The 15,921-nt window shown below is 48.0% G+C and overlaps 1 protein-coding gene across 3 annotated transcripts; it reads left to right on the top strand.

Annotated features, from left to right (window-relative positions):
- Positions 1 to 832: 832 nt before the first annotated feature.
- Positions 833 to 15,711, top strand: MLEC (malectin). Of its 3 annotated transcripts, none has more exons than XM_023204815.1 (5): positions 833 to 941; positions 7,995 to 8,173; positions 8,727 to 8,903; positions 8,998 to 9,055; positions 10,217 to 15,711. In XM_023204815.1, the coding sequence occupies exons 2-5, from the start codon at positions 8,009 to 8,011 to the stop codon at positions 10,444 to 10,446; spliced, it is 630 nt and encodes a 209-aa protein (XP_023060583.1). In that variant the 5' UTR covers positions 833 to 941; positions 7,995 to 8,008; the 3' UTR covers positions 10,447 to 15,711. The 3 variants fall into 3 exon arrangements, with proteins under 3 accessions (XP_023060583.1, XP_023060573.1, XP_031792235.1); XM_023204805.1 differs by lacking the exon at positions 833 to 941 and adding an exon at positions 978 to 1,448; XM_031936375.1 differs by lacking the exons at positions 833 to 941; positions 8,727 to 8,903; positions 8,998 to 9,055 and adding an exon at positions 978 to 1,448.
- Positions 15,712 to 15,921: the final 210 nt, after the last annotated feature.

Genomic DNA, 15,921 nt, shown 5'->3' on the forward strand with positions numbered 1-15,921 from the left:
TACATTTTTTTCCTTTTAGGGAGAATTTCTAAATCGACCAGTATTTTTGGTTTTTTTTTTTTTTGCCTTGACTCTGCTCTACACTTGCGGTGCAACCCTTTAACAACATTCAGTCTCTTTCTGGGCCTCAGTTTCCCCATCGGAAAAATGGGAATTTGAACAGCGACCGAAGCGCAGGGATCGCCAGTGTGGGAGAGCTCCGGCTGAACTGTGAAGGTGCAGGGAGGCAGCCCGGGCCATGTCTGTGCGGGACGGTCCGGGCCTCCAGTCTGCGCACAGCCTGCAGCCACTCCCACCAGCGCCTAGGGCGCCCCGGTCCCGCCCCTACGCCAGGGAGGCCGGCCAGAGACTGTCGCCATGGAGACGCGAGCAGCCTGGCGCCCACACGCTCACAAAGCCACGCGTTTCCGCTGCGTTGGAGCCTTCTCATTGGACGGCCGTCTGGACTCTACCACCCGCCCCGAGCCCGCTAAGGGGAGGGGGCGGGGCCTTATCCTCGTGGGACTCGTTCCCTGGAGAACTGTGTCCGCGGCCTCTCTGGGAAAGCATGGGTCGTCTCCCTCACGCGGGGAAAAGGACTGAGTCTCTTAGGTCTGGAGAGTGTCCATTGTTTCTCCTACTAGAATTTATGCTCACGCTTCTCCCTGAGAAAAGAGGGGGCGGGAAAGTCGGTCACGCCCCCTCCAGAGCCTATTTGGTCTCAAGAGCGGGAGCACCGGAAGTGCTGGCGACGTGTCAGTGCGCCCTACCCTAAACCTTCCTCCCCAGGCCACCTTTCCCATTCAGCTGTGGGATTCCGGGGCCGCCTGGGCGCTGCACCCGACACTTCCGCATCGAACCGCCGCTTCAACCGAACTCACTCCCTCTGCGCGCGCTCCATCTCGTGCCCCACTGCTGGGCCGGCGCCTGGGAGAAGCCACGCCCTTTCCCGCGCCTGACAGGCAATGAGCGGGCGCTTCCCGGCGGGGTGGTGGATAATTAATGAGGGCCGGGCGCTGATTGGCTGCAGGGTCGTGGCCGGGGGGCGGGCGGCGGGGTAGGTTGTCCCTGAGGTGGGAGGCGGTACCCGTGGCTGAGAAGAAGGAGGCCTGAGAGCGACATGTCCCCGGCGACTCAGGCGGAGCGGTTCGTGGCGCTGTTTTTCTGAGTCCGGGGCGGCCTGGCAGCCGGCCGAGGACGAGGGTCGGCGGGGGCTGCCCCCGTGGTGGTGGCCGCCATGCTGGGAGCCTGGACGGTTGAGGGAACCGCTGTGGCGCTCTTGCGACTGCTGCTGTTGCTGCTGCCGGCGATCCAGGGACCGGGGCTCGGCGTGGCCGGCGTGGCTGGCGCGGCGGGGGCCGGGCTGCCCGAGAGCGTCATTTGGGCGGTCAACGCGGGCGGAGAGGCGCATGTGGACGTGCACGGGATCCATTTCCGCAAGGACCCTTTGGAAGGCCGGGTGGGCCGAGGTGAGGGTCCCCCTGCCGAGCCGCGGGATCCGGGGCCTGCTGTGCTGGGCGCAGCCGGCCGGGGGCTACGGGCCCCGAGCCCCTTTCGACCCTGGGGCCGCGTCTCTGGAGCGAAGTTTATCTCTGCAGCTTCCTCGGGGCCCCGCTCTGAGCTCAGGGCCTGGCACTGGCTCCAGGGTACCTAGAGTCATACAGGCAGAGAGTTGGCGAGAAGTTAGTTATATTTGGATTTCTCATCCTGCATTTTCTCAACCCCTCACTTCCATCCAAGCTGGGAGAGAAATGACGAAGGCTGCCTTTTGCCACCTCCAGGCCTCGCGGGTTGTAGGTCATGGGTGCCCCTGCCTCTCCTGTCGAGCCAGTTCTTGGGAGATTCTTGTGGACCCAGGAATCGGCCGCTTTCCTTGCCCCTTCTGCAGGAGCGGGGCTTGATTCTTAGCCAGAATAGGAAGGAATCTTCGAAGAGGATGGGCCAGGAAAGTTTGATTGTAGCCTGCTCCCCCGCCCTCTTTTCGAGCGAAGAATATTCTTGCTTAAAAGTAGAATCTGCAGGCCGCCCCCAGAGGGTGGTTCTCTCCAAGCCATCCTGCACGTGAGACTGGTGGCTGTGGGTGAACTGGGTCAACCAGTGTAAGAATCCGAATGGTCTCTCAGAGAATGCTTACAACCTCCCCTAGGTGAGCCTGAGAGTTCTAATTCCAGCTTAGGGGGAAAATGATTGTGATTTGTTGGGCAACAGTAGTTTTTAACACAGCCATTCCCTAGTGTGTGTCAGAATTGCCAAGGCAGCTGCTTAAAAATGCAGATTCCTAGTCCCCACTCGAAATCGATTATAGTAGATTGAGCTTTTTTGCTGGGACCCAGGTTTCTGCACCAGGGGCTTCTGATGTAGGTTGCCCCAAGACCACTGTTTTGGAAGATCTGCTTTATAATCTTTGTTTCTTCTGTTGGAGGGATTGGAAAACAGGTTTCAGAAGGAAGTTCTTTGCTTCGTGTGTTGGAAGGAGATCGACGCTGTATGCTGGGTTCAGAGGCAGCCAGATTGGCAGTATGCCACCTGCAGACAACCAGGAGACAGACTCACTCTTCACTTTCTCTCCCTCTTTTTCTGCGATGCCCAGATTTGGCTCTTGCTTTTACTAAAGGAGTTAGTTCTTCCCAAGTCGATGGCAGTGTCCTGCAGTTTGTTATACTAAGGAGTTTATTGCCTTTCACACATGTGAGGGTCTTGGGACACAGAGCTGTTTTCTGAAGTTCTATGTTTGTCTTGGAATTTGTTGAGCCCTGGCATGTAGATCACAGTAGCCTAGGTTCAGCTGACTCAGGGCTCCAGTCTTTAGCAGCAGTAACAGCAGCCAAAGCCAGACTTCATAGCAGGAGGTTATTACTATCTCTATCCTGGACCCTTCCTCTTTCTTCACGAGTGTGGGCAGGGAGGAAGGAGCCCTTGAGGAAACTAGACTGTTTGTGGACTTTGTCTCTTGAGATAGCTGTGGTGAGGGCACTGAGCGGATGGTTTCTTTTCACTTAGCAGATACCAGGCCTTACATTGGTTACATCGTCCTATTTGGTCTGTTGTGCAGAGGATAAAGCTGAGTAAGACCACACAGGTTTAGTTCCCAGATACTGACCGTACTCAGAAATTCTGGTTTTAATTTGCTGATGCAGGTGGTGTGTGTGTGTGTGTTTCTTTGGCCTGGTCAGCAGTCAGCCAAGATCTCTGTCCTTGGGTTATTGGCTCATGGTTGCAGTTCCTTGGGAGGAGTTTATTGTAGCAGGTAAAATTACATGAGACCTACCAAAGCTCGTGTGTACTGGAGTCCTATTTTGGACACTGGCCCTTGGGGCATTGTATAAATGAAGGTTCCCTGCTAAGGTTCCCCTCTCCATTCTACCAATCTGGGTAAGAATTGGAGCAGTATTAAAGCATGGATGGGGAATGGGAGGTGGTGCTTGTCAGCTGCAGTTTGGACCAGCTTGTTGCAACATTGCACTTACCAGGTTCCTGAGAAAGGCATTTTGCTGGCTTTAGATCAGGACTGAGATGTGCATAAGCTTGCACTCTCAGGAGGCAGCTCTCTCTATACTAAGGAGTTAGTCGCACCAAGGAAAGTCCGGCTGTTCACACTGCCTTTCTTCTGGGCCTGCTTGGATAAGGGTGTGCCAGGTATTTGGAGACCCTTGCCTCCTGCAGCTATTTACACTGATTGCAATAGGAACTGTATGCCTTATTTATTTTCCCACCTGCCTGTGATACTGTTACCAGCATGCTGAGAAAAGTTGATTTTATGTTGAATGAATTCAGGTATTTGTTACCAAGTTAGTCCAGATAAGGGTTTGGCTTTCTTTTGAACTTACTGTTTCTGTATAGCTTCTTTGTAGTTCAACATTCTTGTAATTGTGTGTGGCCCAGGGCACGTAGTGGCTTATGCTTTCAAAAGCAGTTCAAAATATTTATTGAATTTCATTTTTGCCTTGAGGATAACTAGTGCTTATAGCCTGGGAAAGGCTTTTTCAGCCTGTGTGCTTCCACAGATAGGAGCACCACTACAGAAAGTGGTGGTTTGGAAGCGTTCACATTGGGGTTTTGGTATCAGGCACATTCCAGGGGTTTTATTTATTTACTTAAAATTTTTTATTTTGCTTTTTATTGTAGACACAGGGGTCTCTCTATGCTGCCCAGGCTGGTCTTGAACTCCTGTCCTCAAATGATCTTTCCACCTTGGCCTCCCAAAGTGCTGGGATTACAGGCGTGAACCATCGCGCCTGACCATGTTCCAGATTTGCAACTTGGTCATTCTGAGTTCCTCTTCACTCTGACTAGGAAAAGACCTAGTTATTTGACCCAAGGGCATAGAATTTTGCTTGAATTTAGGGAAGGCTATTTCCTCTTCACAGAAAGATACCTGCTAAAGTTGCTCAGCCTTGAGAAACTTGCTTTGCATCTCTGAGCCTTGTTTTCCTTCTCAAAAAAAAAAAAAAACCTCTCATGCTTTAGAAATCTCTGATAAGGCTGTAAACGCTCCTGTCCAGAGTAGGTTAAAGTGTCTCTGTCACTTTTTTTTTCCTTGATGACCTTTTACATGGAATTAAAAATAGGGCAGAACATGGCTCCAGAGGGGGAAAAAGCTGGCTGGGTACCAGAGCCTATCAGGTTGCTAATGCTGTAACCGTAAGGAAGACCCTTTCCTGGGCTGCCTTCCTTTCAGCCAGGGAAGGATTTGGCTTTGGGGAGACAAGAGTTTGAAAGATGGGATGAGAGAGGAGTCACTGCTGCCTCTGATTTGCTCAAAGCCATGGGATTTGTTTAGAATTCTCTACCTCTACTGTCACCTAACAGGCAGGCTTCATCTGCAGGCCCTCCAAGTAGTGGAAGTTCACAGGGAGAAAATCCAGGTCCCTGAATCACTGGGTTCCCTATCTCGGCCCATTCAGAACAATTCTTTAGGTAGTGGCCTCACTTGAGAAAGAAGTGATCCAGAAGAACAGTCTAGTGACCAGGAGATCTGAGGGTGGGGTGGGGAGTGACGCTGGAGCACCAAAGGGAGCTCTACAACTGTGTTATGGAGGACAGGCTTCTGCTCATTCTGGCTTTCCCGCTCTTGTGGTTCCCAGTTGCAGTTTTCCAGTTAGTTTTATTACTTCCTTTTCCTTTGATCCATTCCCTAAACTCCCTTAAGTGGAGACATTTATTTAGTGCTTATCACGTGCATATTCTTGCCTGGCTAGCATACCCTTGTTTCTGTGTCTCTCTCTGTGTGAGGCATTGTATTGAGCTCTTTATACGGGTTGTTTTATCCTTACCACAATGCTGTGGGATAGGTGGTGTCCCCATTTTATAGATGAGAAAACAGACCTAGAGAAAACAACTTGTTCGGCGACACTTTGTGTCTGTCTTTTCCTGAACCCTGTGCTGAATTTTCCAAGGAGTCTAGTTACTACATTGTCTAAAACTAAGAAAGAGCAGACATAATGTAGGCAGTTCGGCCCCCTTCCTTTTTGGTTAACTGAGTTATATTATGCCAATTGCAGCAGTATTCTGACTGTCTACTTCATTGTATTTTAGAGAAATCTGTTTCGCTGTGAATGCATAAAGGCTAAGGAGGGAAGAAAAATCCTTATTTGCTGCTGCCTCTTGGGACTCGGGCAAATTCAACTTTGCATGTGGCAGATCTTTGGGAAAGCCACTTGGGCTTTAAAGGGAAATATTTTAAAGGTAATTCCAAGGTTGTTAAGTAATTTTTATTCACATGGTTGAGTTTTCTTCGCTGTGGGACTGAGACTGCCACAGATTACATTACTGTCAGTTTCTCACTTTTTCCACTTGGCAAGAGAAAAAAAAGATTCGGCCTGGCGTGGTGGCTCATGCCTGTAATCCTAGCGCTTTGGGAGACCGACGCGGGTGGATCACCTGAGGTCAGGAGTTCAAGACCAGCTTAGCTAACATAGCGAAACCCCATTTCTACTAAAAATACAAAAAATTAGCCAGGCGTGGTGGTGTGCACCTGTAATTCTAGCTACTCGAGAGGCTGAGGCAGGAGAATCCCTTGAACCTGGGAGGTGGAGGTTGCAGTGAGCCGAGATTGTGCCATTGCACTCCAGCTTGGACAACAAGAGCGAAACTCTGTCTCAAAAAAAAAAAAAACAAAAAAACTCCACACATGCATACAATTTTCTGTGTATCTATAAATCAAATGTAGTTAATGTTCCAGATGTGTGAGGATCACATGGAAGAAGGAAATTCTTAGAGCTCAATTGGAAGAGAAATAGCAGTCTTTCAGTCTTCATAGGTTTGTATCCCAGGGCAGTGGTTTTTCGAGGCTGGAAAGGAGGGGGAACGTGTTAGCAGTACATCCTTTGTGTGCATTGCTCAGTTACTCTTCTTTGATTTCTTGAGGAGAAATAGGAAGAAAAAAGTCTGAAGACAAAAGTGCAATGAGTTTCCTGTTCCATTGTCTCATCGGTCCATCTGATCTCGTGGCTAATGTCACTTACAGGAACCGTTAACAGTTATGTTTATTTTTTTGAGGTCTTGACCTCAGCCACTGGGTCTTTTTGTTAATCTTTTACCTTTTGCCATGTCCTCTCCCTTGTTGGTGATTCAGAAGATAAAGCTCTGGGGATGACAGCCCCTGGCCGTCTCCCGAAGGATCGAGTTGCCAGATGTCTTCATGGTCACCATGTGAGATTGGAAGGCAGTCTTGAAATCTTAATTTCATGCGGGAGGAGAGACTACATGACTGCTACTTCTGTAGCTGGGAAAGTATATTTATGGAGCACTGGAAAGCCTTGCTGTGTTTATAGGATAAAGGAGTCAGGCTACTCTCTGGAGGAAGCAGAACTATTTATCTCTGAGACTGAAATGTGATATCTTATATTTGCACAAAAAAGATTTGGCCTGGCGCGGTGGCTCATGCCTGTAATCCTAGCGCTTTGGGAGGCTGATGAGGGTGGATCACCTGAGGTCAGGAGTTTAGTTTGTTGTGCGAGAGGAAGAAGAAAACATATATACAACTGTCTTATACCAAGGTTGGGAGAGGGCCAGGGGCAAGAGAGGTTTTCTACTCTGCTGATACTGACCCGAGTTAAGTAACTTTTTACTTTTACCCTCTCTCTTTCCTGTCAGTTTGTGAAATGTGAAAGGTGACTCCCCTAGGACTTGGACATCTTAGGCCGATTGTCTTTCCCTGCAGGATGCTCTGGCCTTGTGGACAGAATGGCATGACTTCACTGCTTTGCAGGCACCTCCTTCATTGTCATTTGTTCATTCAGCAAACTGTATGAGTGGTGACTGTGTACCAGGTCCCGTGCTAGGCACTGGAGGTGCAGTAGTAACTTTTTTCTCTACTGTTGGTTTATCTAAGTGAATGTTCAAGTGAGTAGGTGAGGTAGAGTTTTGTGAGTCTGTGGGAAGTAAGGAAATTAGCATCACACCTTTCTTTTGTATGCCTGTTTTTACCAGCTTTGGAACTTTTTGAATGAAAATTATAAAAAAAAAAAATGCAACAACTAAAGCTGGAATTTTATTAGTAAGGACAATGAAGAATGACTTTCCGAAGCAGATATCCTGTTTGTTTTAGACTCTGGGCTTTTCCGAATGAGAGAAAACATTCTTTGAACTTGATCATCTTGTATGGAGTTCCTGGCCATCTCCCTTGTTTTAGGAGGTTTCTCTGAGGCCCTCCCTCTTGGGGAACCAGGCAGCTGCAACACAGCACTTTCTTCTGATAATGAGTTAGACTTGTTGTCCATAGAGTCAGGGGGAAAAATCATTTTAATGTGCTTTTAGAAAGTTCTGCTCTGAGGTTTATAGGGGCTATTGGCCTGATTAGTGTTTAGTTTCTTTCATTTTACTCTTCCATAGTAATGGCTGTATGATTCCTGCCTTTGTTGGAGCTCTGTTTGGAGCCAGGTGCAGAGTGGGTGGCCCCTTATATGGAGAGGGTTATTAGCATTGCCCTGGAAATGCCTCTGGCTGTTCTGAGGTCTTTGCTCTTCTTTTGTGTCTTGCCTCTGATGTGCTTTCTCTTTGTCTTTTGTCCTCAGCCTCAGACTATGGCATGAAACTGCCAATCCTGCGTTCCAACCCTGAGGACCAGATCCTGTATCAAACTGAGCGGTACAATGAGGAGACCTTTGGCTATGAAGTGCCCATCAAAGAGGAGGGGGACTACGTGCTGGTCTTGAAATTTGCCGAGGTCTACTTTGCACAGTCCCAGCAAAAGGTGAGGCCTAGTCAGGCTGCTGCTTGACCAGTGGGACATTGCTGCTCTTGGACAATCCACTATTATGGGGATAGAGAGTGTGAGAGCCTCTCCAGAAAGGAAGAACAGATGAGCTCTAGAGAAGCACGTTCCATAGTCCACAAGGCTGCACTTGCCTTGGGGGTTAGTGACAGAAAGCAAAGCCAGAATCCTTGTTTTGGCAACTAACGGATCCTGTTAAGGCTCTCCTGGCTACTTCCCTCCATGGTTTGCCGCACTTTCTTACTTTTAGCCTTGTTTTTCCTCTGTCCCTTCCTGTGAATTTCCTTCTTCCTATGCTAAGCTTTTTGTTTGTATTCTTTGTTCCTTAAAGCCAGTATAAGACCTCCTGGGCAGCGAAGGAATATGGCTTTGATTTGACCCGGGTTAAGGATGTAGCCACCCTGGATATCCAGACCCATCATTTCTTAAATTATTTTTAAACTTGAAGCCCAAAAAGGTACATGATGCCCAACTGCTTGAAAGGATGTAAAGCTGATGGTTTTGACATTGTTTCCTTTTCTTATCCTGGAAGGTATTTGATGTACGATTGAATGGCCACGTCGTGGTGAAGGACTTGGATATCTTTGATCGTGTTGGGCATAGCACAGCTCACGATGAAATTATACCTATGAGCATCAGAAAGGGGAAGCTGAGTGTCCAGGGGGAGGTGTCCACCTTCACAGGGAAACTCTACATTGAGTTTGTCAAGGTAATTCCCCTATTCTGCCCATTGCTGAAGAGAGTGGGTACACGGGAAGTTGTTTGCTGCTGTGTGGGGTTGACTACTGTTTCCCTTTTCCTAGGGGTACTATGACAATCCCAAAGTCTGTGCACTCTACATCATGGCTGGGACGGTGGATGGTAAGTTGTGTTTTGACCTGATTTTTTGACTTGGGTGGAAGGATATGGTTGAGGAAACCCTTGGGAAGTAATTGAGCTGATCACTATTTTGGAAACACTTAAAGCTAAATTGTAGGGGATTCAGAGTCAGTTGCATGAGGATGAAGTATAACGTGGTACTAGCCACAAGCTTTGGAGTCAGGTATACATATATCTTGTTGCTGCCATTTAATCAGATGTTTGTCTTGGATGGATGTTTCTAATTTCCCTATAAATTGGGATTAATAATGGTACCTATTGGTGTACCCTGACCTTTGCAGTCATTTGGGATGATCTAAAACTTGTCCTTATTTTGTTTGTTTGACATCTCTTTCCTAGGGGAAAAAAAGGTAAAAGAAGGAGTCCTGTAGGGTTTTGGTACGCTCGGAAAGATTCCAGCATTGCTGGACTGCACTGGGACAAAACTTCCTTTATTTATGTCTCCTTATCCTTGGGATCAAGTCTTAAAGTGTATGTCTTTCTCAGGGTTTAGATTCTCCTGGCTGCCAGCATCTCAGGCTGATTTTTGCAGAGAAAGCTGCGTCTTTGTGACATTTCTCCCCCATTCCACCTCTGTACCTTTTCCCAACTTATCTTGAATGCACTGAGGATTTCATCCTGTTGTCTTGATGTCCTCCAAATGCTGATATTATGACATCTAGGAGGATGGATGTCTCACCACCAAACAGATCTGTGTTCAAGTCCCTGAGGAGGAGGCAGGACAGAGGGACAGTGTGTGCTGGGAACCCAGAACTCTCTGGGTCACCTTTTCTTCAGTTGTGGTGTGAATCAAAAGGGAATGTGGGCTTGTGGGAGGAGGCGGGATTTGGAGAGGTTAAAGTTTAGGCATCGGGTCATTGTCCCTGTCCAGTCTGGTCATCTTGGGGCTCTGTCAAAGTAGAGCAGAAGGTGAGACAGTGAGCCTCCCTATGAGCAGGGCTTTTTCTACTTCCTAGTTAAATCTCAGGCTTTTGCAGGACTCTACTGTTCTGTAGACCAGAGGCTATTTCTGCTACTTCTGGTCTTTTCTCTGGATCTGGGCTCGATCACAGGAATCTCTTTATTGTGGCTTATTTGCTGCTTTTAAGGGTGTCTCTCACTTACATGCTATGGGTCTTAACAGTGTTTTCTTCCTTGTGTTAGATGTACCAAAGCTTCAGCCTCATCCGGGATTGGAGAAGAAAGAAGAGGAAGAAGAAGAAGAAGAATATGATGAAGGGTCTAATCTCAAAAAACAGACCAATAAGAACCGGGTGCAGTCAGGCCCCCGCACACCCAACCCCTATGCCTCGGACAACAGCAGCCTCATGTTTCCCATCCTGGTGGCCTTCGGAGTCTTCATTCCAACCCTCTTCTGCCTCTGCCGGTTGTGAGAACAAATGACCATCCTGAACAGGGTGGAGGGGTGTGGGAAAGAAACCAGCCATATTGGTTTTGGTTTCTATATTTTTCACAGTGGTTAATGAAAAAAAAAAACAAAGACAAAAAAAACACCAATTAAAGGAGACAAAAAGAGGCAGAGCGAGTAGAGAGCAGCCCTCATTCACCACCTGGTCCCAGACCTGCTTAGGTCCTCGTCCTCTCTTTGTGGCTGGCCCCCAGCCATCTCTTTCGTCTTGAGGATATTTAGGATAACCTGGATCCTTCCTGCTCAAGGATCCTCATTTGTACACCTAGTGGAAAGGACTCTGAACTCAGAGGAGTCACTGTTCCTTTTCTTAGGTTAGAAATTAACAGCAGGGAAATGCCATCTTATTACCTGAGACGACCAGCACTGGGAGTTAGGTATGTTGTGAAGTTATGTCTAGATAAGACTTCAGATGTCCTGGGGTTGAAAGAACGTGTGTGAAGGGGTGGAAAAGTAGGGAGATTAAAAAAAAAAAAAGAAAGAAAATGCTTCCTTATCTGGAAGCCTTTCTGGATTAATCCAGTGATGGTCCCACCTTTAGTGTTGAGCTTTGTCATTGCTTGTCTCCCTGGCATGTGCTAGTTATAGACTGTCCGGCATCCAAGACGATTAGGTTATGTTGGGTCCTCAGATCGCCTCTGACTTGTTACCACAACAAATCATTTTGATTTCAGTGCCTGTTGGGGACTTGATTTCTTCTCAGTTTGTTTGTTTGTTTGTTTCCTTAATCTGGCTCATTTGAAATTTCTTCTCCCTCTCAACCATCCCAAGTTATAGCCAAGAAGGGAAGGAGACACGGGGATTTGGGGTTCTCTGCTTGAATGTCTTCTCCTTTACCACCTCACCTTGTTGGTACCTCCCTCCCTGGATCTCTGAGCCAGGAGCCAGGAGGACCTGACCCAGCAGTTCTTTACTGGCCCCTTTGTAGGGTCTTGCTGCCAGGGGGCAGGGATGCTTTCCAGCCTGCAGCAACAGAACACTTGACCTTAAAAGTCTCTTCTGGTCTTTGGATTAGAAAAGGCTTATGTTAGCATAGCTTAAGAGCAACCTCAGAGACTTGAGCCCTACTAAGTGACTGACCACTGTTCAGAGTGTCTGGTATCTGATGTTCATTTATTCCCATGTTCTTGTGTCACAGTTCAGCCAGTTTTGGTTTATGCCTAGAGCTACTTCAAGGAACTAGACTAATTAGCTATATAGGCCCGGTGACGCTTCTTCTTGATCTTAATAGTATGCCCCTCCCTCCCCTGTCCTTTCATTTCCCTGTCCAAGTAGCAGTCAGGTTCTTGGTGTGATGGGACTGAAAGAATTCCAGTCAGCCAGAGCCTTGGCAGCTCTGAAGCTAACCTTAGCATCTAAGTGTCGGTCTTGAATTCTCTGAAAAAATTTCTATAGGAAATGAAGCTTCCCTGGTCCCCTCCTTTCTGGTCACCGTCGTCCATTTCCCAGTTAGGGCAACAATGAAGGAGGACCCAGCCAAGCTAAAAGGAATTTTGTGGATGGGAGACAGCAGGATTAGCTTCAGCTTGGGCTGGAGCAGTCAATATAGGATCTCAGGCCAGGCCCATTTTTCTAGAATGTGTTTAATTTTGAGTTTGCTTTATTAGATATATTTTTAAGAGCTCTATATATTTGAACTGCTCCTTATGTGACAAAATAGGTAGCTCTTCGGCTCATGTCCTGGGTTTTGGCTCTTTAATGATTACTCCAGGCCAGCATTTAGTCATTTGAGAATTGTAGCCTGTTGTTTTTGCTGTGACTTGGGTCTCAGTGCTAGGGTATTGAGTCAGGCAGCTGGAGGGCTGTGGCCTGAGGCTGCAGTCAGAGGTACACTTCCCGTAGTGCTTCACACAGCTCCCCTGCTTCTAAAGGATAAGGTACTGTAGCCTTGGTCTTGGGGACCACCTGCCTGCAGCAGTGGACATCCTAACTAAATAGTTTTCTGGCAGTAGCTTTGGTTCCTGTCCCATCGAAATTCCCCAAAGCCCTGGGCCACTGTCATTGGATTAGTCAAGATGAAGGAGGAGGACTGGCTGCCTCCATTTTGCCTTGTTTGTTAGTTTGCCTGGGTCTGTCTGAGGAAGGAGGGGGTCCTGCCTTCCACCTCAACACATCCCTTCAGTGACTCAGAGTCTCAGAAGGAAGCCCTGACTTCTGGGGCCATTTCCTAATGGTACTGTAAGCCAAGCAGCCTTGCTTCTGCCTCTGTTTCCAAGCCCACCCTTTTCCCCTGAGCTCAGGGTTAGGGATGGGCGCTTTCCTCTCTGGTTGTGTCCGAAAGGAAGGAACATCTTTCTATGGCTAACAAAAACTAAAGGGGAAGTGAGGAAACAGGAAGAAGTATGGTGGGGGCTGGGGTAGACTCCCCTGGAGCCAAGCCTATCCAGTTAACAAGAGCTGCCTGGGGCTGGCCACAGCTGGCTCATGATGCTGAACTTGAAAGTGTTTTTGTTTTTGTTTTTGTTTTTGTTTTGTGGCTCCTCCAAGATACAGGTACATGAAGTTTAGGTTAAAGGGGTGGGATTATTTTTATTTTTGTACTGTATGTGTCAAGAATTACTCTGTTCACCTTTTGCTTTTTGCACTGTTTGTTCCCCTATCTGCATTTTGAGCTTAGTGCTAGGACTGAGAGGCTGCACCATAGGGAATGCATGGGAGGTGGTGAGGGGTACCAGTGAGGGGTGGGTGGAGGAGAGGCCCGGGCTCCTCTACTGGATCTACACTCTGTCCTAGGTTTTTAGACCCCACTGAGCCCAGCTGGCTGAAAACTAGGACAGTCAGGGTGAAACTTCTTTTGCCAGAAGTGTGGCCTGAGTTGAATTTCTGGGAGGATGGTGCAGATGTCTGCTGCAGAGATTGGCTGAGAGTTCTGCAGTCAAGCTTTGAGGCCAGTTAGTCTCTTAATTGGACTTTTTTGGGTCTCACTCATGCTTACTGAAACATCGTGCCAAGAAACTCTGTGGGATTTGTGTCCCTTAAACCAGATTCATTTTTCTGAAAAATCTCCATTGTTGAGGAGAGGCTGCTCAGTGGACACCCTGAGTTCTTATCACTGGGAAGATAGTTTTCTTCAGGTGTCAATGGCGTTAGACTCCCAGGAAGACTAGCTCTGCCTACAGGGCCACCTGTTGGTTTGAAAGTATGTTCGTATTCTCTTGCTGTCACTGCCTAAGAGCTACTGGGATCACGTTAGCGGACACTTAGGCTTTGATGAAAGGGCAAAGTTTGAGTTAGGTTTACCTCCCCCTTTCTGTGCCTGGGAACTGTTTGGTCCAGCTTTAAACTGTGGTTTTGACTTATCTCTTGGGAGAAGCTTCTGTTTTAAGGAATTTCTCTTCCTTCTTATCCTGCCTCTAGCCTCTCCTGGAAAGGCCTGGCTATGGTTTCTAAAATCTCAGCTGAGAACTTCAGAAAACAGCAGCAGTATTTTCCTTTTCCTCGTGCTAACATCCCTTTCCCTAGAAATTGGCTCACCTTGGGAAACCCAGGGAAAGAATGAGCAGGTTCTCTGCCCTCCCTGGGGGTCGGGGGAGGACCTACCCCGGTCAGCACAGTGCCTTTTCCTCTCCTGCTCTGAGCCAGGGTGGGGCATTCCTTCTAGATTCAGGTCTGGGCAGGGGTCCTATAGTCCCTGCCATGGGGCTGCTTCCCTGTCCCTTCCCTCCCCTTTACTGGCCTACTCTGGCATAATTCAAGTGTCTTCTTGCCTTGAGGATCCTTAATGGCATCAAATGGCAACATGGAATATTGTCCTCCATGCCTCTCCAAAATGACCTAGGAGAGTAGGTGAGCTTTCCAAAGTGAGATGAATCTTTCTTTTTTTTTTTTTTCCAAGGGCAGGATGGGTATGCTTTGGGCCTTCTTCTGTGGCCCCGGAGGAAGGAGAGACTGAGGCAAGGCAAAGTGATAGTACACTGAAGCAGAATCAGAAACACCCAGGAACCGTTCCGAAATCTCAGAAGAAATCTGCTTCTCTTCGATGGAAAGATATAATTAACGATCAAAGAACTCTAAGAAAATTGCAAAGAAGCCTTAATGTTCAAGATTTAGAAAGATCAGAGCAATTTTTCTCTTTCAGTCCAAGCTATGACTCTCTGTATTTAAACCTCTCCTGGGGCAAGAGGGCTAGATTTCCTCATTTTGTTATGAGACTAGATTGGTACCAATAGATCCGCTGCCTAGTGAGGGCAGGTTTCTTCTTTGCATCTGTGTGGCTTGCTTCCAGTCTGGCCTGTCCTTTCCAGCTGCCTTCTGTCTACCTTACTATGGGGGGGCCAGATCATCTTGATAAGAGCAGATGATTTGGGGACTAGCTAGGTTGGCAGGAAAAGAGCAGGATGGATCTCCTGGGACGAGTTCCCCCAGGAGTATAAACACAGGGAGCCAGGATTGTGCTGGCAGCCAGGGAAACAGTAGCGCCTGTTTGAGTTGGCAGAGAGGGCCTTGGCACCTCTTGCATCCAGGCAGTCTTGTGAGATGGGGGCACATAGCACTGGGGAACGCAGAACTCCATTCTCACCTCTATTTTGAGCTTCAGTGCTTTATTTCAGTATGAGGAAAAACAACAACAAACTGAAGTGCGCTTTCCGTCCTTTCAAAGGACAACTGTTGGGAAGGGAGAGCCGAGTTGGGAGGTAGGAGGGGAGCACTGGCAGGGAGAGACATTCTTGACTCCTCTCTTCCCTGGTGTGTTGTGATTCAGGGAATGAAAAGAAATTTGACCCTGGATTGGTTCTCTCCTTGAACTTAAGGAATGTTACCTTTTCCTTCCACGAAGTTCTCCCAGGCTAGGACCAGCTGCCCATTCTGAGCTCAGGGCAGCCTCTTCAACCATTACTGACCTAACCTGGCTTGTCAGGAAACCAACCCCACCCTTCCACATTGGGCCTGGCTGTTCTATTCTGTACCACGTACTGGAGAGAAAGCGTCAAGTTCTTAGCCCTTGTAGCTTCTCTTCTAGTTTCCCGTCCTCTCTCTGTGGAGGCCAAACCAACTCTTTGTCAGTAGCCACAACATGTGTTGACAGCGGCACAGTGAGATATAATTGACGAACTTTGAACCTGGTTGGCCGGGGAGGCTGTAGGGGTGGATAGAGCTGGCTTTCCTTCTGGGCTGTCTCCGTCTGACCCTACCCCTTCCATGTCCCACCCCACTCCCACCAAAAAGTACAAAATCAGGATGTTTTTCACTGTCCATTGCTTTGTGTTTTAATAAACAATTTGCAGTGACACTCTGTGTTGGGACTGAATTTGAACTTGATTACAAAGCGCTGAAGTGATGGGGTGGGAAAAAGAAGACCCAGGGGTTCACTTGGCTCTGAAGAGTTCTCCTGTGATGAGGCTGGGGACTGTTGTCCATTTAGCTGTGTGTCTTTTGCTTTTCTTCTCTCTGGGATGTTTGCTTAGGGGAATCATTCTGTAAAACCCTTCCTGGTCATTTC

Source organism: Piliocolobus tephrosceles, chromosome 10 (assembly GCF_002776525.5).
Source record: "Piliocolobus tephrosceles isolate RC106 chromosome 10, ASM277652v3, whole genome shotgun sequence".
NCBI lineage: Eukaryota > Metazoa > Chordata > Mammalia > Primates > Cercopithecidae > Piliocolobus > Piliocolobus tephrosceles.

Coding starts and splice junctions, on each gene's coding strand:
- MLEC (XM_023204805.1), top strand. CDS start 1,217: ATGCTGGGAGCCTGGACGGTTGAGGGAACCGCTGTGGCGCTCTTGCGA. Junction 8,904..8,997: donor TCTACATTGAGTTTGTCAAG/GTAATTCCCCTA, acceptor CCCTTTTCCTAG/GGGTACTATGACAATCCCAA. Junction 9,056..10,216: donor CATGGCTGGGACGGTGGATG/GTAAGTTGTGTT, acceptor TCCTTGTGTTAG/ATGTACCAAAGCTTCAGCCT.